At 40.0% G+C, this 20,665-nt stretch overlaps 1 protein-coding gene across 2 annotated transcripts in view; it reads right to left on the bottom strand.

The window, feature by feature from the left end:
* The window catches only part of DOCK11 (dedicator of cytokinesis 11), a 206,553-nt gene that overhangs the window by 134,362 nt on the left and 51,526 nt on the right, over positions 1-20,665 (bottom strand). For both annotated transcript variants that reach the window (XM_079765506.1, XM_079765507.1), the window contains exons 7-10: positions 8,215-8,349; positions 3,848-4,025; positions 3,380-3,459; positions 1,453-1,536 (exon numbers count right to left, since the gene is read on the bottom strand). In XM_079765506.1, coding sequence (XP_079621632.1) covers positions 1,453-1,536; positions 3,380-3,459; positions 3,848-4,025; positions 8,215-8,349 — 477 coding nt within the window. The remainder of the gene's footprint in view (positions 1-1,452; positions 1,537-3,379; positions 3,460-3,847; positions 4,026-8,214; positions 8,350-20,665) is intronic.

The raw sequence follows: 20,665 nt of genomic DNA, 5'->3' as shown, positions 1-20,665 counted from the left end.
TTTTTACAGATGCTGAATTGAGTTTCAACCACAGTCAATTGGCTTCTTTGTATACAATGAAAGGGGCTGACATGTCCAATTAAAGCCTAATCATGGTGCTTGCAGAGGGGGAAGGGGGATCAAAGCCTCAGATATGTTTGGAACAAGGAAATTTCTGAATGAATTCCTGCGGCCTGCTATATTTTTTAAAAATCATATAACTTACACAATGAAATAATGATGGGGGGGGGGATGAAACATTTAAAACAAATTTTCCCCAAATAAAATACCACATGAGAAAATAAAAATATTTGGAAAAAGTTCTGCATTATTTACAGACTATATATTTTTTCCATTTCAAACTAAAAAAATATTGTAATTAGGAAGCTGTATGAAGCAAAAAGAAAACACCAAATCAGTCTTCACAAAATTATTTTTTATTTTCACTAAGTAAAACTGTAATGCTTATATACTGCATATTTTTCTATTTCCAAAACACCCCAAAGATTTGAATTGTAAATCATATGTGGAAAAACTAAAAAGAAAAAAATTAGTCTCCCCTCAAATAATTTCATTTTCTTATGAAATGTATTTTCATTAGGAAAAATACATATAATGCTTTAATGCTGTAGAAATTTTATATTTAAACAAATTAGCAAATTAATTAGAAAATATCATGAAATTAGCCCAGCCAGTGTGGTTCAGTGGTTGAGAGTCAACCTATGAACCAGGAGGTCATGGTTCGATTCCCAATCAGGGCACAAGTCCCGGGAGCTGGCTCAATCCCCAGTGTGGGGCATGCAGGAGGCAGCCAATCAGTGATTCTCTCTCATCATTGATGTTTCTATCTCTCCCCCCATCTCCCTTCCTTTCTGAATTTAATAAAAATATACTTAAAAAAAGAAAATATCATGAAATTAAATATTAACTGCATATCTCTTAGTTCAAAAAGTACCTAACTCTCATGGAAAAGGTTAAAATCCACATGCACATAAACTTGCACTTCCTTGCACCACTTTCGATTTAGAATGAGCCAGATGTGAGAATTACCCCCGTTTTCCAGGCCTACATCAAAACTGGAAAATAAGTCACCTGTCTCATATGACCTGGTGTTCTTCATACTGCAGATACTCACTATTACTAGACCGCAATTGTATCTAATAGGTTACAAGAGCACTAATACCATCTTTAAGACTTATTTAACTTATCCATTTTGAGGCATAAGATGAAGTGAAAAGAAAATAGAGAATTGAAAAAAGAAAACCATGTATATTCAGTTCCAATCTATTTGCGTATGTGACAGTCCTCTTGAGTGAAGTTAGTTGTTAAGCTACTGTTCAAAGATAACAAAACAAATATAAAGCAATCAACATTGCCCAGGGGTACAAAAATCAGTGATTTCAACATTTTAAAGGTGCTGTTTTTTCCAAATAAGCAACAATTGTAGGATTATTTAGAGAAATATATTAATACCTGAACTTCCGAATCAAAAGAAAAGAGGTTCTGTCTTCCATCCCCTCTACTGAGTTTGTTTAGCTGCTCGGTTTCTCTTCCATACTAAAAAATTTAAAACATATATTTACATATATGCACACATATTAAACATTATTTTATTTCCTTCAAAACAGTATTAAATGCCATTTAAATATATAGTTTTTGTGAAACTAGCAATCTGGCACAGCTTCAAAAATATACCATTCTCCATTTCCATGTACTTAGGATGAATAAAGAATGCTTGCTTGGAGGAGAGTCGCTGTGACTATGACCCACAATAAGCTATAGATCAAGTTCTTAGACTCTATGTTCCTCTCATAACATCAAGAATATTATTCAGTCCTAGCCAGTTTGGCTCAGTAGATAGAGCGTCGGCCTGCGGACTGAAAGGTCCCGGGTTCAATTCCAGTCAAGGACACATGCCCAGGTTGTGGGTTCAATCTCCAGTAGGGGGTGCGCAGGAGGCAGCCGATCAATGATTCTCTCTCATCATTGATGTTTCTCTCTCTCTCTCCCTCTCCATTTCTCTCTGAAATCAATAAAATATATTTTTTAAATATTATTCAACCCATAGTAGTACAAAAAGGAATCCAAGAGAATTTGGATGCAGAAAAGAAATAAACAAGACAGAAAACACTTTCACATATCCATGCTGTTAGCCATAGACTATTATATACAATTCTGATTCTGTCACCTTAGGAGAAACATAATGGGCTGTACAGTCTGAAATGACAAAGAGTCAGAGGGGATACATTAAAATCTATAAAATCATAGAAAGCCTAGATCAGGGGATCATGAGTATGTTCCTAATTTTTGGAAAATAGTTTTGAAGCTTAAGAGAAGGATAATTGTAAAATATAAAAAGTTACTTCTAAAATTGTGTAACTTATTCCAGGAAGAGGACTAAAGTGAAAATAAATAGATTTGACAAGGTTTTAAATAAATAGATCTATTGTAGTATAGACTCCACAGAGTAAAATATCTCACTCTACTAAAATAGGTGTGATAACCACCTCTGTGCTTTGAAAATTAGCTCATTTCAAACTCCAAGGAGCAGAGTAATTAACACAAATGATATATGTTCACCAAAATCTTTATCTGATGAAATTATTTACATATAGAAACTATATGATTTGCATATGAAATTAACATATATAAATCATTAGATTGAATATCATCTTCAATCTGCATCAACAACCCCTTGAAAAAAGAATATTTATTTTATGAATGACATTGTGTAACATCGGCCTTCCATGTCCATTGGTTCTACATTCACTAATTCAACCAACCAGAGATCAAAAATATTTTAAATGTTACATTGTTGCTGAGGCATATTATGTAATTAGTCCTAAGATGGTTGCCTCTGTACTGAACATGTACAGATTTGTTTCCTGGTCATTATTCCCTAAATAATACAGTATAACAGCTATTTATATAGCATTTACATTGTAACAGGTATTATAAATTAATAATCTATAGATGACTTAAAGTTCACAAGAGGATTTATATAAACTATATGCAAGTATTATGCCTTGTTCTATAAGGGACTTGAGCATCCTCAAATTTTGGTATTCCCCCGGGGTCCTATAACCAGTTCTCTGAGGATACTGAGGGATGGCTGTAATTGAACAGAATATGAAGTAGCAAATAAAATTAATAAAGTCATAACAATCTTAAAGAACTTCCTGGTATCTAGAAAAATTTTTTTTTCCAAACTGTTAGTTGGCACTTCGTAAGTCCAACTTCAGGAGTGTAACTTTCTTTTTAAAATCTCTACCTGTTGTACTAATTTGCTGTGGTTTTTAACTTAGAAAATGACATTGCCAAATGGAATCCAGCATTAAAATTTTAATAGCTAACCCTGCATTGTCTCAGCTGAAGGCAAGTTGCCATAAGAAAGATGTACCTTCATCAGTTCCGGATGCATGCTCCTTTCCAAACTGGCCATGATGCTCTCGGCTTTGCCTTGGCTGCTAGTTTCATCATCTGTAAATTCATTAAAAGCAGATGTTCCAAATCATGCAGACCATTACTAATCACCTAAGAGGAATATCCTATCTCTTCTCCCACTCCATCCTCACCTACTAGATTTATTGCAAAGAATTTTGATTATGAAAGCATAGAGGAAAATTTAATGGGCTTTTGAAAACCTGCCATGAATTCCCTATCCATTTTAGTCTGGTTATATTTCATGTGTTAGAGTCTATATGCTATCAACTCTGAAAAATAAATCTATCAACCTTCATAGTCACTTTTAATAAAGAACCAGGTCAACCTTTAAGATTAAGAGTTCTATATTCACCCTACACAACAGATTTCCATGGATTAAAGACAAGGGCTTTACCTCAATAACTTATCATTTAAAAATTCTGACCTTGTGCTGTTTCTACTGTCTCCTTTTTCTCTTGCACTAAACTGTCAGTATTGATCTGGATAATCTTTTTCAAAGTTATCAACCATTCTTCCATCTCCTGTTCAGTTTCAGCGGCCAGATAATGGCTGTACTTATCTAACATCTTGAGTTCAAAAGCATGACGGCGCATTTTGGGGCACTAGAAGAAAAAAGAATGCATTGTTAAGTTAGTTTAGTTGCTCTTTTCATATTAGATTTCGTTAGTTTATTTCTACCTCAGAACAGTACATAGATATACCAATACTTTTATGAAAGAACTAGAGGCCCAGTGTGCGAAATCATGCAAGACCCCAGACCCGTGGTGCTGTGGGACCCCAGACCCACCGCGCCGCAAGATCCATCAATGCACCTCTGGGTGACCAGTCCTTTGGTCGTTGCGGCAACAGGCCTTTTATAATATAGAATGCTTCTTTCAATTAGATGATTAATGAATGACCATGTCAAACATCTCTTTTTTGTTCCCTCAGTACTAAGCTCAGTGGTATATGCACAAAGTGGGTATAAAATACTACTTGTTGAGTGAGTATTATCTTTTAAGGCCTTTTGACATCCATCACATTTAGATAATTATACTGCCCCATGAAAGTAACCAAATGTTTTATAATTTCCCCTCTGCTCAAAGTTTTCCTTGCATATTTATAGATTTTTCAGAATCGGCCCTTAAAAACAAGCTTAAATGTGGCCTGAAATAAATCTGGCACTTGCTTTATATCATAACATAAAATGCAATATCAATACCTAATTCATTTTACCACACATAATATGCATAAAAGAAAACTTTACTTGATTCACATTAAATTGTGGTTCTCTAGATTTATTGCAAAGGACAATATAGAAATGGCCAATGCTGAATACAAGCACACAAGGCAAATAAAATCCACCTCCTTTCTTCAAACATGATGACACATTCTTTTATATTACCACCTTCTCTGTCATGACCAAAGATATGACACACGCCCTCTCCCAAATAACACAGTGTTAGTTTTAAGAAAGGTTCATGAATCAATAATTTTCCACTGCATAGTCATTACTCAAGAAAGAACCAAGAAATTTCCTCTTTGTCATCTTCAAAGTATAGTAAAGGATGACATCAAACTGCTGTAGCAAGTCATAAAGATTTATATATTTGAAAATATTTGGAAGGGGGATCATAAATAGATAAGGAAAGCAGAGCCTAGGAACAAATGGTCAATCCAGACTAGAACTAATAAAGAATTTTTGTAATTTGTGTGTCCTCTTTTTTCCAGTAAGATATAATATATACTGTATATATATAGTGTCCCCCAAAAGGTATACACACTGAATAATTATAAAGTCAGTTTATTAAAATATATTTCATTTTCAAAATTGAGCTATCAGCTATTAAAGTGTGTATATATTTTCGGGATACACTATATATATCACCTTCTAGTCACATAGATTTTCATATTCTTACAAGTTGTTTTTCATTTGATCCTTATAATAATCTCATTTGATCAGAAAATAGACACTTTTGTTTTGAAAATTAAGATTCAGGTAGGTTAGGGGCATTGAACTCACATCTCATGCCTCCTAATCAGCCCTGTGCCACTTCTGGTCGACCATGCCATCTTGGCTCTATAGTAATGGCTCCTATCTTGGTGAATTGACTTCTTATTTAGATCATCTCTGTGCCCTGTTTCCCACCCAGTCTTTGTTCATGCCCCCTCAGTAATTCAAATCAGTAAACATTTGTTAAGCCACTGCTGCTGTGTGCAAAACACCGCTAATTATTATAGAGGACACAGACATGAATATGACATGGTCCCTTAAAGTCTAAAAATGAATGTGCAGAATTATTCACAAGTTAGAGTATGATTCACAGATTAGAGTATAATAGAGAAAAACGCCAAGTGGTCATACAGGGGAGGTGAAGCTTAATTCCACTTGGTGGGCATGAGGGTAGGGAAGGAAAGAGAAAACATTTCATGGCAGAAGTGTTATTTGAACTGAGTCTTAAAGATAAGGTTTAAACAGGAACAGAAGGGAAAAGTATATGTCAAGCAGAGAAATAAATGTAAGAAAGGGATATACATGTGAAGCTCCCTGGAGGGCTTAGTATGATTAGAGCACAGAATGTATAAGGGAATACAGGGGAATGAGGTTAGAAAGCAGGGTGAGGGCCAGTCACTATGGGCCTGCAATGCTATGGTAAGACCTTTAGATCTCACTATGCAAGACAATAAATCAAGAGCCACAAGATTTTGGGTAGACAAGTGAAGGACCCCATCTATATCTTAGGAAGATAAATTGGAGCAGGACAATTCAGAAGGCAGGAAGGTAAGATTCTAGGCAAGAGAGGAGAAAATGGAGAACCAGAAGAAGTGCAGTGAGAATGGGAAAATGGTAAGAGATTCAATAGGTCCTTGGAAGCCAGACTTCAAAGGACTGGGTAAACACCTGAATACTAGCACAGAGCAAGAGTGGGCCAACTGCAGAGGATTCTGAGTTGTCTAATATAAACATTTTGGCGGATGAGATGCCATTAACCAACAGAGAAAAATGCCGAGGTTCTTAAGAGTTGATCAGCCTGGCTGGCATGGCTCAGTGGTTGAGCTTCCACTTATGAAGGTCATGGTTTGATTCCTGGTCAGGGCATATGCCCGGGTTGAGGGCTCCATCCCCAGTGTGGGGCATGCAGGAGGCAGCCCATCAGTGATTCTCTCTCATCATTGATGTTTCTCTCTCTTCCTCTCCATTCCTCTCTGAAGTCAAGAAAAGTCTACACTGAGTGGCCAGATTATGATGATCTCTGAACGCATAATAATCTGGCCACTCAGTGTATATGTGTGTGTATGTGTGTGTGTGTGTGTGTGTGTGTGTGTGTGTATATATATATATATATATATATATATATATATATATATATTTTAGAAGCCCGGTGAACGAAATTCGTGCACAGAGGGGGGTTGTCCCTCAGCCCAGCCTGTACCCTCTCCAATCTGGGACCCCTCGAGGGATGTCCGACTGCCCACTGGGATCGGGCCTAAACGGGCAGACGGACATCCCTCTCACAATCCAGGACTGCTGGCTCCCAACTGCTTGCCTGCCTGCCTTCCCGATTGCCCCTAACCGCTTCTGCCTGCCAGCCTGATTACCCCCTAACCACTCCGCTGCCAGCCTGTTTGCCCCCAACTTCCCTCCTCTGCCGGCCTGGTCACCCCTAACTTCCCTCTCCTGCAGGGTTGATCACCTCCAACTGCCCTCCCTTGCAGGCCTGGTCCTTCTCAACTGTCCTCCCTTACAGGCCAGGTGCCTCCCAAATGCTCTCTCCTGCTGGCCATCTTGTGGTGGCTATCTTGTGTCCACATGGGGGCAGGATCTTTGACCACATGGGGCAGCTATATTGTGTGTTGCAGTGATGATCAATCTGCATATTACTCTTTTATTAGATAGGATAGAGGCCTGGTACAGGGGTGGGGGCCAGCTGGTTTGCCCTGAAGGGTGTCCCGGATCAGGGTGGGGTTCCCTTGGGGCATGGGGCGGCCTGAGCGAGGGGCCTGTGGTGGTTTGCAGGCCAGCCACGCCCCCTGGCAACCCAAGCAGAGGCCCTGGTATCTGGAATTTATTTTCCTTCTGCAATTGAAACTTTGTAGCCTGGAGCGGAGCCAAGCCTGGGGCTCCCTCCGCGGCCAGCAGCTATTTCTGTTGGGGTTATAATTGAAACTTTGTTGCCTTAAACGGGTGGGCCCAGCCAGGGTGTGCAGAAAGTTTTGCTTCCCCTGTTGCCGGGAACAACCCTGGCCTGCTCTCTCAAGCTCCATTCTGCCGCCATTTCTGTTTGAATTTGTTTACCTTCTATAATTGAAACTTTGTAGCTTGAGTGGAGGCTTAGGCCTGGCAAGGGCAGGCGGAAAGCTTGGCTTCCTCTGTTACCTAGGAAACCTTGCTCTCTGTGGCTGTAGCCATCTTGTTTGGGTTAATTTGCATACTCACTCTGATGGGATGGTGGGCGTGGTTTGTGGGCGTGTCAGAGGTATGGTCAATTTGCATATTTGTCTATTATTAGGTAGGAGATATATATATCTATTAGAGGCCTGGTGCATGAATTCGTGCATGGGTGAGGTCCAGCCAGCCTGGCCAGGGGGAGGGGACATGGGCAGTTGGCTGGCCTGCCTGCTGGTAGAACTCCTGGTTGAGGGGACAATTTGCATATTAGCTTTTTATTATATAGGATATACACTGAGTGGCCAGATTATTATGCATTCAGAGATCATAATAATCTGGTCACTCAGTGTATATATTTTTTAAAAGAGTTGATCAATAACTGTTTTTGAGAAAGAGAAGAAAGATTACCTCTAGAGCCCTACCTGAACAACGTCAATGCAGGCGTCCAAGTAGATGCAAGTTTTAGGTTCTTTTGAATTTTTTTCATCTTTATAGGAATTGAGAATATATGAACCATCAGGAAGTTGAGTTAAGTAAAAATACCGTCTCTTGAATACCTATGGAGGAAGGAACAGCAATGATACATTTGTTACATATACACTGCATCTGAACAGTTTCTTTGAACTAAAAACCTTGAAAAACTTGCCACAGGAATTATATGTGGACAACCATCAGAAAACTCTGAGAAGTGTTAGGAATTATAATTATCTTCATTTTTTTAAGATGGAGAATTTGAAGTCAAGTGATTTACTCGGTTAATCAAATATCTAGAGGTTTTAACACTTTAAAGTTTATAAAGTATTTTTGTATCTGAATTAGTGTCCATTTCATTATAGCATACATTTCCCAAATTAAATTATTGCAAACCATGACTGGATTCTTATAATTTCCATCATATCATCACAAATCCAAGTATAAACATAATATATATATATATATATATATATATATATATATATATATATATATATATACACAAACACACCCCTCTATCATTTATTTATCTCTCACCCGCACATCTTACTGCACTCACCTATGCTGTTCCAGTGTCCCCACTTGTGAAAGTGCAGCTTATAATGCACTCACTGAGCCATTCGTTACTTACCATTGTTGAGTGCTCTGAATGCTGAGATTTTAATCAAAAGGCCCTATGGGATTGTGCCACTCTTTTGCAATTAGGGATTCACAACAGTTAAGAAGTAGTCTGTTACTACAACTCATAGCAAAAGCCACAGGAATTGGGGAAAAGGAAAAGCCTGATACATTCATGTTACACCTCTCTACTCTCCCCTAAAAAGAGTCTTGGACCCAATGAAGGAAGTGAGAATAGGGGATTCTGAGTTCTCTGATGAATCTATGCTTCTTTCAATAAGCCACAAACTCCAAGCTGTGTCAAGCATTTCTTATAGTAAAATTCCCCAGGATGATGGGTCTAAAATAATGTCAGGGAATGGGAAGAGAGACAAGGAAATAGATTTTTGGTGATTATTGAGTAAATGCATTGCAATGCACCTTATGTTACTCGCAGGATTTCGTTTTTATATTTAAGCTTGCCATCTGCAATCACCCATCCAATTACCCAGTTATGATCTCTGACTATTTTAAAAACTATAATTATGAAAAGAGTTTTATTTGGCAACATCGTTCTTGAAAACTACTTCACTTCTGGCAAAGTAGCTGAAATATCAACAATTTATTTCTCCATAGAATGAGTAAACAAAAAATAGAAACATGTTAAGGGGCATTTCTTTTTAGGAAAACCAGTAAATAGATGTAATAAGCTTGCAGTTATCTTGGACTTGTTTAAACATCATTGATTTTGCAATGAGTGACAAAAATATACCAGTGGGAGGAACACCCTAACAGGTTAGACTGGTAAATGCTACAGCTTCTCTTTCAGGGAGTGGCCATGTGGGTTATGTCATATCAAGAGAAAGGAGTCCAAGAAGAAAAATATCACTTTGTTTTTCAATGCCAATCAAATAAATGTTGCTGCCTTAGTATACAAGGGTAGAAAGTGTGTGTGTGTGTGTGTGTGTGTGTGTGTAGCATCTATATATATAAAATCCTTATATGCAAATAGACTGCACAGTAGAACAACTGAATATGAACAACTGGTCACTATGACATGTGCTGACCACCAGAGGGCTCGAGCGGAACATGGCGGGCATCGGCCGTGGTGGGATGGTGGAGCAGGTGAGGGGAGACGCCAGACCAAGGCAGGGCACCAGTCACTGTCATCAAGGAGAGCCTCTGGTGGTTACTGAAAATTCTTTGCTCCTGTGCGCCATGGTCCTTCCCGGTGCTCGCACAAGCTGCCGGCCCAAATCGCCCCTCAAGGCTTCTCCACCTCCTCCTGCTCCTGAAGGGTGATCAGGGCAGCAGCCGCCACTCTCACCCACTGACAGCACCAGCCCCACTCACAAGTGCTGCTGGTGCCAGCCCCAATCGCTCCACGCCATCAGTGGGTGTGAGCGGGGCAGGTGCCATCAATGTATGGGAGCAGTGGCAGTGAGAGCGGGGCTGCTGGCAGAGGGGACTGGGGGCCACAGTGGGAGAAGCCAGGTGGGGGCGCAGAGGATGGGCTGAGACTTGCCCCTGTGACCACCAGAGCCTTGCAGCCCACAGTTCCTTTCAAGGTGCACAAATTCATGCACTGGGCCCCTGGTATACATATATTTTCATATTTGATTCACCCACAGTTAAGTTTACTGGAGCTATAATTAAAGAAATCTAGATTCATACACAAGTATAAACATGATAAATATATACTTAAATATATAGAGAAATACCAGTATATACAAAAATATATGTTTGCTTATTTTCACAACAATGGTACATTCACATCTGTTATTAAAATGATAGAACCAGACCTAAAATTACATACTGAGCTTATTTAAAATGAAAAAACACCACTTTCTAAAGTTATTATAGTAACTATTTGAGAAAAATTAAAATGTTTTCCAAGCAAAAATTAATATGAAAAAATTAACACCAGATTACAATCTGAACAATGATCAAATCTAAAACTCAGTGATACAGTCTATAGAATCCACTTGCAGAGTCCATAGCCAGCAACAAAGAGGGGCAGAGGAAGGGAAAATACAGAGCAAACAGTTGTGGCACAGAGTCAAATTATAGTCTATAAAAATTTTTTCATGCACAGCTGCCTCACCAAGCAAAGACATTTTGTGGCAGCCGCCACTTCCAATATTAGCCAAGCACATCACTACAAAAGAGATGGAAAGGGATCTGAAATTACAGTAAATCACTTCCTGTAACATTGTAATTATGTCTAAATGTGACACTGAGGTAGGTAGCTCATGAATCTGGGGAGAGAGCAGATGCCTGCAAGTCATATGATCTTGATTTTCAACCAGCACTCCTGCTCGCCAGCAGTGAAACTGTCCTCAAGACTCTGCTTTTCTCAGTTTCCTCACTTGTAAAATGATGGAATCAGACTACATAATCTGTACGATCACTTTTTTTTCATGATCTACAAATACTTTTGTTGAAACTGAATTAATAACACAGCAGCCTTCCTAGGCTAGGGGTGACCCTCCCCAAATGATTTTCTACAGGAAATTGGGGGTGGGGTAGAAGAGGGTAAAAGGGGGATAAATGGTATATAAAAGGAGATTTGGCTTGGGATGGTGAACACACAGTACAATATACAGATGACATGTTATAGAATTGTACTCATGAAACCTGTGTAATTTTATTAACCAATGTCACCTCAATAAATTCAATAAAATAAAAATAAGTAAATAGCACAGTTTGTAGAGTAAGGGTTTTGAAAAGTCATTTCTGTCAAAATCAGACTCTGCTTCAACAGATCTGTAAAATCTCTCCTCTTTCTAATATTCTATGATATGTTAGATTTCAACTTCTGGGATGCTTTTAAGGTGACTTTCAAAGAAAAAAGGAGTAGCCTACATCTCTCATGTGGAACCAAAAGGAAAATCAGAAAAATGACTTCCCTGACATTTTTTTTAATTTCCAAGATGTTGCTATTTCGGGTACAGGTCTACATTGTTTTTTTTCCATTTCAAAAAGAAGTCAGCTGTTAAAATAATGACTATACAGTGGCAATTACTCTATATCATACCTTTCATTTGAAGGCCTCAAGTCCTTTTTAACCAATAACTAATTCTTTTAATGTCAGTAGGGAATAAGAATCATTATCCACATTTTACCTAAGAGACCGAGAACTCGCTCAAATTCACACAGGCAAGTCAGTTTTGGAACTAGAATCATAGTCATGTGACAGAGACAAAGAGAATTTGCCCATACCCTTCTAATGGCTTCCCATGGAGGTTCAAATAAGACTCAAAATACTCACCATAGCCTGGGATGATGTACATGATCTGACCTCAAATGATCTCTTGGACTTTATTTCTAACTAGAGGCCCAATGCACGAAGATTCGTGCAAGAATGGGCCTTCCTTCTCCTGTCTGCCAGCACCAACTTCGCTCGGGCCTGGAGCCACCTTTCTGCCTTCCCACGCTGTCCAGAGGCACAGAGCGGCTGGGGTGGTGTGGAATGCCTGCGTCGTCGCCATGGTGACAACACAAGCATCCCACCCCGCCCCCAGCCACTTGGCGCTTGTGTATGCAAATTAACCCGCCATCTTTGTTGGGTTAATTTGCATACTCGCTCCTGATTGGCTGGTGGGTGTTGCAAAGGTACGGTCAATTTGCATCTTACTCTTTTATTAGTGTAGATTATGCTACTCCAGCTACACTGGCTTACCTGCTGTTCCACAAACACCCCAAGCAAGCTCCTTCAAGCTTTTGCATTTTCTGTTCCCTTGGCCTGGAATCCTCTTCTCCACCTATCCACATTCTTCACTCTCCTTATTTCTTTCAGGTCTTTGCTTGAATCTTTCCAACTCTGAGAGGCTTCATCGTAGCACTGTATTTTATTTTTTTCATAGAATGATCACTATCCACGTATATATTATTCATCTATCTGTTTATTTACTGTCTCTGTTAGACTGATAAGGTCCATGTCTCATCCACTGCTGTATTCTCAGGACCTATAACAGTGCCTGGACTCAATAAAATATTGCAAAATGAATGATGAATGAATAATTCATTCTTCAGTGCAAATTCTCTAGTGGTTTCATACAATAGAATTGTGTTTCTTAATGCCCATATTCTTCCTCCTCAGCTTTATTATTTTTCCTAGATGGTGAAGTCAGCTGAAAACTTCCCACCTTAATCAGTGAGAAGCATAAATTCTGACCAGAGGCCCATTCAGACCACCCAGAAAAATAAAACAGAGAGGAAGACAGAGGAGATCATTCTGAAGGCCCTCAGCAGTCTAGATGACAACCTTTTGAACATGACCCTTTCTGGAGCAAGAACAAAGGCCTTTTAACACTCATCTGAATCAAAGATGGAAGGCAAGAAATTTTGAGTACCTAGTATCCTCTAATTTAAGAGACCCTTTTATCATTTTACATAACAAATCTCTAGTGTTTACCTCTGTGTGTTACCTAAAGGGTAATTATTTTCTGCTAAATTACATGAATCAGGACCCCTGAGAAAGGATGCTCTAAAGGCTTTAGAGCAAAATAGGTAGGCAAACTAGGTGGGACAGGAGCAAAGCAGAAATGGGGCCAGGGAAACTGACTTGACTAATGTTTTGGACAGAACAAAAAAGAGGCAGTGAGGAATGGGACAAAGCAGGACAGCAAGATATCTCAGATCTGTTCTACAGAAAGGTAAAAGACACACTGGGGAAGAAAACCCCACAACTTACCAGAAAACTGAGTTGTGCTTAATTACAACAGAATGCCACGAACATTGTCCTGCTGCAAAACCCCTACCAGTAAGGTGGCAATCTAATGTATCACTCATCTCTCTGCACCATCTCATTTTACAGTCCTACCAAGTTTTAATATATCACATAGGTCTACCCTCTGGGAAACAGGTTAAAAACAAACTAGCTTTTCATAAATAATTCCACCATAACTGGGCACTGGAAATTTTTTAACTATTTAGTTTGAGGCAAAGTCTAGTAGGAGGGATCTACAATCCACCATTCTCATTAGAGATGAATTGTTTTATCAGCTTGCTTTCAGCATCTCATGGCCCTGCTCAAATTTTCAATGACCCTCGATTACCCACATGGTATGGTTCACATGCCTGATCCAGTATTCAAGGCACTCCCACAATTCTACTAATAATATAAAATGATAACAATTGCTGACATCTGTGGAGTGCTTACTCCATTACATTTGCTGGCTAAGTGCTTTCCTCATATTGTATCATTTAATGCTCATAATTACCCTGTGTGGCAATTACTATTATCATCTCCATGTTACAGAGGAGAAACTGAGGCACAAGGAAATACCAAAGGACCAGACCAACTTTACCTCCCATTACTACCCAACTTCTCCTAACACAATTGCCCTGTACATATTGCCTGCCATACTCATCTCCTTTCTGATTTCCTTTCTTTGAGGTCCCACCTCCTTCATGAAACCATCTCTGAACTCAGGTCACAGTGGTCTGGACTCATATAACAATTGGTCTCTGTACCACCTTTAGACAATTCATTATTTTTATTGTGTCTCATCACCCCTAATAGGTTTTAAGCTCTACATGTTACTTCTCTTTACCCTCCACAATGCTAACATGTACTAGTGCTCAACATATATTTGATGATGAATTCACTGATTTCTAATAGTATCAGGCATATAAGAAACCCCTAATAAATGATTTTTTGACAGTCACCAATGACTAAGGGGAAATAAAACATAAAAAACAAATTCATGAGAAATCTCTTACCCATAAAATGAGTGCAACCCATTTGTTAGCTGTGAAAGACAGTATGGTAGACTTGGAAATACAACTCACTAATATATCAAAGATAAAAGATTTTCTCTTCTTCTTGTTCCAACAAACATAGTGATCTCAGCCTCCCAGCAATTATTTTAATATTGTATGTGCTTTTTAAGGTAAAATCCTCTTTTGATTTGTTGTTCTCCCGCTGTAGAAGGGGAAAAAACCCTCCCGTAACAATCAAAGAGTAAGTGTGGACTTTTAGATTCCAGATATATAACAAATTACTCTCTTTTGTACAAAAAAGAAAAAAGAAAAGGAAAGAGCCCCAAAAGTGAGTCATATATCAAGCAGTTGAACTTGCAACCTCAATAACATACCAAGACACTTCAATGTTTAATGGCTGAGCATGGGGAGGAGGAAGCTAGAGGAATGTGACCAAACTGAGCCAAGAAGATGCATAAAGGTGGGTGTCCCAAGGGTTGGCTAAGAATCTGCAACAGATTTTTTTAAATGAAAAACCACCCTAAAGAGCAGATTCTTCCTTATTCCATATATCATTCTATCCCTTAGGAAAAACAGTTCTAAATAACATGGGAAGGTCATGTCCAATATCATAGCTATCTACTTCACATTAAATTCCTTCACTAATACAAAAAGAAGTTAAGAAAAGCAGATGTGTCCACCAACTACTTGAGAAAGAGGGAATGAAAATTAATAGGTTTCTGTGGGAATTGGAATCTCTGTCAAAGGGATCATTTCTTTTCTATGATCTTAAACTTCTCTCCAAAACTTTTCCAGGAATTGAAGAGTAGCAATGGGTGTGTTTTCATTAACTAGAAGTACAAATTGAGGAAATTAATCACCTATGACAAGACTTGTCTTGTTTTAACATGAACACCAAGAATAAAGCAAATTATAAGCTTTGAGTAAAGTGGTTACTCGCCCCCGACAACCAACAGAGCTTCTGTAAGAGCTGCGTGAAGCCAACATCCTCCTAGTGAGAGGAAGTGCTCAGGCACCGAGACTGCAACTTGTGGAGTGATCCACATCATTAGCCTCTCTCCAGTAGTCTTGAGTTCCTCCGGGCTACTTTCTCAGTCAATAATGGGGATGCTCAAAAAGCACTTCTGGGGGGAAATGACAATTGCAGATAATGGTGAAGTCTATATCTTAACAACAGACCAGATCTGGGGGGAAGATGTACACTGGGGAAAATGCAAACTTTTATTCCATAAAAAAAGGGTTGTATACTAGTAATCTTCCAATATGAAGAACTCAGCTTAGTTCCTTCACCGGCCCCTTTTTCCCTAGAGCCCATCACCATCGACTTGAATGTTCTTGAAAACTCTGTGACAGCTACCTAGGGAGGTTTAACTTTCTAAAGCAACCCATATATGAATTACATTAGCTACATCATTTAATTGCATTACAAGTCATGTGGCTGCTTTCTTAAAAGACCTTATAGTAGGCATCTTCTGATTTCCTTTTATCTACTGGATTTTGCTCAATCTCTTCTCTTTTTTTCTTCTTTCTTTTCTTTCCACCTTCTCTCATAACTTTATTTTCCCCTTCATTGTTAATGCATTCCCTTATTTCTGACAGTCAAAATGTCCAGGGCCCAACCCGCTTGGCTCAGTGGTTGAGCGTCGACCTATGAACCAGGAAGTCATGGTTCGATTCCCGGTCAGGGCATATGCCTGGGTTGAGGGCTCGATCCCCAGTGTGGGGTGTGCAGGAGGCAGCCGATCGATGATTCTCTCTCATCATTGATGCTTCTATCTCTCTCTCCCTCTCCCTTCCTCTCTGAAATCAATAAAAATATATAAAAACAATAAAAATAAAATGTCCAGGAAAAGAACTTGGACTTGTTGATAAAAGCACTTAAAAGTGGTTGTGCATCATTTCAAACCTTCCAAAGGATTAATTCTACATAATTTTTCAAATCCAGAAATATGTACATGAACAAAAACCCTTACATGCACAGCTTACACTAAAAGGCACCAAGCTGCTCTGCTTTAATACCTGTCAGCCTCAGAGTGATCTACAGGCTAATGTCAAACCACAGCGCATCAAGAAGGCACAGATGAAATAGGAGGGAAGATGCGTGGCTCCTGCAGGCTGTTATTTGCCAATGAGTCATGATGAATACCCAGATCCTTCTGCTGTAGCTTCCTGGTTTGTCTGCTGTGAGTTTACAGGGCTATCAAAGCTTGAATTTTCCAATAGAAAAGGCTCTCTGCTCTTAACTCTGTGAGCTCTAGCCCTGTGATGCTCGTTGCTAAAGCTACCAAAGCTTCTCACCAGTGTGGGCTGAAGGTCTCAGCAGGCAAGGGCCTCCAGATGCATCCAGGGTATAACTGCCACCAACACCAGGAAAATGACTAGATAATAGCACACCTGAATCATCTTCCCGTCTGCTTCTGACACTCGTTAATTTTCTTCACTTTGAAGCCATTGTAATAGAAACAAATATATAGAAATTTCCTTTCAGAGTGTCTCATAGATTCTGTCAGCCCTTTATCTCAGTTCTTTTGCCTCTGCTTTTCCCCAGCTCTCCTAGAGCTGGGTCAGCCAGTCACCCCACCTTTAGGTTTAGCCTCTCTCCTAGGCCTGAGCCAATCCAGGCCTGAAGCAGGAGGAAGGTGTATGACCCCCACCTTGGAACAGAACACCTCAGGGTACAAGCCCGAGTCCCCTGGTGCACCTTGGTTCATGGGCCTGGACTTTCACTACTCCAGATTCCAGCCTGGCGACTAGAAAACGGCTGCAGATGCCCAATCCACTCCCAGCCCCCTCCATACACGCACGTGCTCTCTACTTATATACAGAGAGGGTACAGTAAACATTGCAAGTTTCAACTAATTTCAACGATGGTGAACTAAATAACAGTTAAAACACAATTACTCTAGGAAAAAATATCTTGGCAAAATCCCTCAGACACCTTAACTCAGTGGTCGGCAAACCGCGGCTCGCGAGCCACATGCGGCTCTTTGGCCCCTTGAGTGTTCAAATGCCACTTCTTCAAAATAGACTCCCCCAGGCCGAAAACCGACTTCTGCGCATGGGCCACGAAGTTTCAATCGCACTGTACGTGCGCACCCGCACGTGGTATTTTGTGGAACATTCAAGGGGCCAAAGAGCCGCATGTGGCTCGCGAGCAGCGGTTTGCTTACCACTGCCTTAACTGAATTGGGCTGAACCTTCCTCTCATGCCCATACTAGCAGTGATTAATCCTGAAATACAACACTACTGCTATGGCTCAGGAGGTGAAACCAGGAGAATACAGGATATATATTCATCTCCCAGAAAAACAAAATGGGGACTCATAATCCATAATGGAGAATAGCTGGGATAAGTGAAATCCATACTCAGAGACAATTCCCAAATCTCATTATAGGCTTTACTATTTCAAAATAGTCCCTATTCTTTTTTTTTCTTTTTAAAGCTGTGTAGTACATATGATCAATTTGGCTTATTCTTCTTTTCCTTCCTTTGCCTACTGGTTGGTAGAGGTTTTCAAAAGAAATGTGTTTTTATGGTCTGTGAATTATACCTCACTGAAAACAAAACAAGTGTCCAAAATATGAACAGCTGGAAATAAAAAGAGGGAAAGCAAAGAGCCTGTGCTCAGCAGCAGCAGAATAACCATTAGCTGGAGACAAACCGCAGCTGTCCCCTTCAGCCAGGCCATATGGTCACCAGGTTGCCTCAGACCCTCCACCCTTTCATGAATTTCTGCTTCCTGGCTGGCCCCTATAAATGGTGAACTTTGCAACCTTGGAGAGACTAGTAGCTAATACACAAGCTAAACAATCAACCTCTGACTAACTGACTGAATTCATTTTCTATTGCCATTGTAACAAACTTAGTGGTTTCAAACAGCACAAATGTGTTACCTCACAGTTCTGTAGGCTGGAAGTCCAACATGGGACTCACTGGGCTCAAACCAAAGCTGTAGCAGAGCCGTGCTCCCTTTCGGAGGTTCTAAGGTAGAATCCTGGCCTTTTCCGGCTTCCAGTTGCTACCCACATTTCTTAGCCCATGGTTCCTTCCTCCATTGTCAAAGCCAGCAACATAGCACCTCTCAACATAGCTTATCTCTTTCCCTAACTCTCCCCTTTAGCCTCCCTCTTCCGAGTATAAGCACCTTTGTGATTACATTGCCCCCCACCCCACCCCTGGATAATCCAGGATAATCTGCTGATTAGCAATTTTACTTCCCCGTTGCTAGGCAAAAGATCATTTACAGCAAGCATGTCAAACTCAAAGTATAGTGGGGATACCTTAGATCAAGCATGTCAGACTCATGGCCCACGGGCCGTATGTGGCCCACAACGAATATTGTTGCGGCTCAGCCATTATAACGGTATGTAAGAAATGTTTTAATAAAATTTCTGGTAACTTAATTTTTACAATATCCTGTTATACATAATCCTATCTAATAAAGAGGGGAATATGCTAATTGATCATCACGCCCTCACAAAGATGGTGGTGCCCACAGCCAATAAGGAGGGAATATGCTAATTGACTGTCATGCCCTCAAAGATGGCAGTGCCCAGTCTCCTCAGCCCTGCCTGGGCATCAAGCGTGCAGCATGGCCGGGCCCACCCCCAGGCGGGTCAGGCCACTCCGTGCGCCTGCCTCAGGAGTCCCCCAGTGACCTCAGTCCCCCAGCTGCTCAGGGCCAGCCCGAGGTGCAGGCAAGCCTCAGATGGTGGCTGCCCAGCCACCCAGGGCCACCCAAGGCTCAGGTAACCAGGGCCGGCCAAGGATTGCACTGCTGGCAGTGGCAGCAGCAGAGGTGTGATGGGGGCATCGCCTTCCCCTGATCACCAGGTCACCTCCCACCCCTGAGGGCTCCCAGACTGTGAGAGAGGGCAGGCTGGGCTGAGGGACCCCCCCGGCCAGTGCATACATTTTCATGCACCAGGCCTCTAGTTATTAATAATGAACTACAATGTTCGCTAATGACTGATTACTATAATCGTGTTGCATTCATTTCCCTTACACACCTTACATGGAGGCGCACCATTTCCCTCTACTAATACTAGCAGTGAATATTTTAGCAACCGATTGCCACGTCATTAGTCTTGGACTGACTTGTGTGGTGTGTGCAACAGGAAATATTTCACTTTAAGAGAACAAGAAAAATAGGTTTATTTGCATTACACTTATTAATTTGTGCAATTATTCAGTGTCTGGTAAGTTAACCTTTTGCACTCAGATGTCGAGTGTGACTCGACACGGTTAGCATCGGTAGCAGCTCATATGTCAAATGTTTCCCAAAAAATCCAAATAAATAAGTTTGTATGAAAAGAAACTCCAGTTTTTTATCCTACTGCCGCGTTTTGTAAAATCTGGGGTATTTAAAAAATTAAATCCTGAGTAGAATAAAGGAATCGAGAAAAAAGCAAGTGAGTGCAAAGGGTTAATGTTCAAGAACACATATTAATTTTTATTTAAATGTTCTATTATTTTATGTTAATGATGACTCATTTATTTCAGCCCTTTGTCTTCAGCATGTCTCTATTGAAATGAACCTACATTTCTATGAAAATTGAAGCTTTTGTTTTTTTTTGCAGCCCACATAAACTTAAACCTTGTTTATTTACCCCGTGATAGCCTTTGAGTTTGACATGCTTGATGTACCTTAGGGAAAATATTTAAATAATTAGGAAAAATATTTAAAGCATGTACTTTTTAAAATATATATATTTTTTATTGATTTCAGAGAAGAAGGGAGGAGAGAGAGATAGAAACATCAATGATGAGAGAGAATAATTGATCAGCTGCCTCCTGCATGCCCCACACTGGGGGATCAAGCCCGCAACCCAGGCATGTGCCCCTGGCCAGAATCAAACCTGGGACCCTTCAGTCTGCAGGCCAACACTCTATCCACTAAACCAAACCAGCTAGGGCAAAACATGTACTTTTTATAGGCAACTGTATTTTGTATTTGTTAGGGTTCACTATAATGGGGACCTTAAAAAAGTTTTAAGTAAATCAAATTATAATTTACAGCATTAGATCAACTCACTATTGAAAGGAACCCTGTGGTGGATTGTTTTATAAAGATA

Source organism: Cnephaeus nilssonii, assembly GCF_951640355.1.
Source record: "Cnephaeus nilssonii genome assembly, chromosome: X".
In the NCBI taxonomy this organism is placed as follows: domain Eukaryota; kingdom Metazoa; phylum Chordata; class Mammalia; order Chiroptera; family Vespertilionidae; genus Cnephaeus; species Cnephaeus nilssonii.
This window is presented reverse-complemented; position numbering and strand designations above follow the sequence as displayed.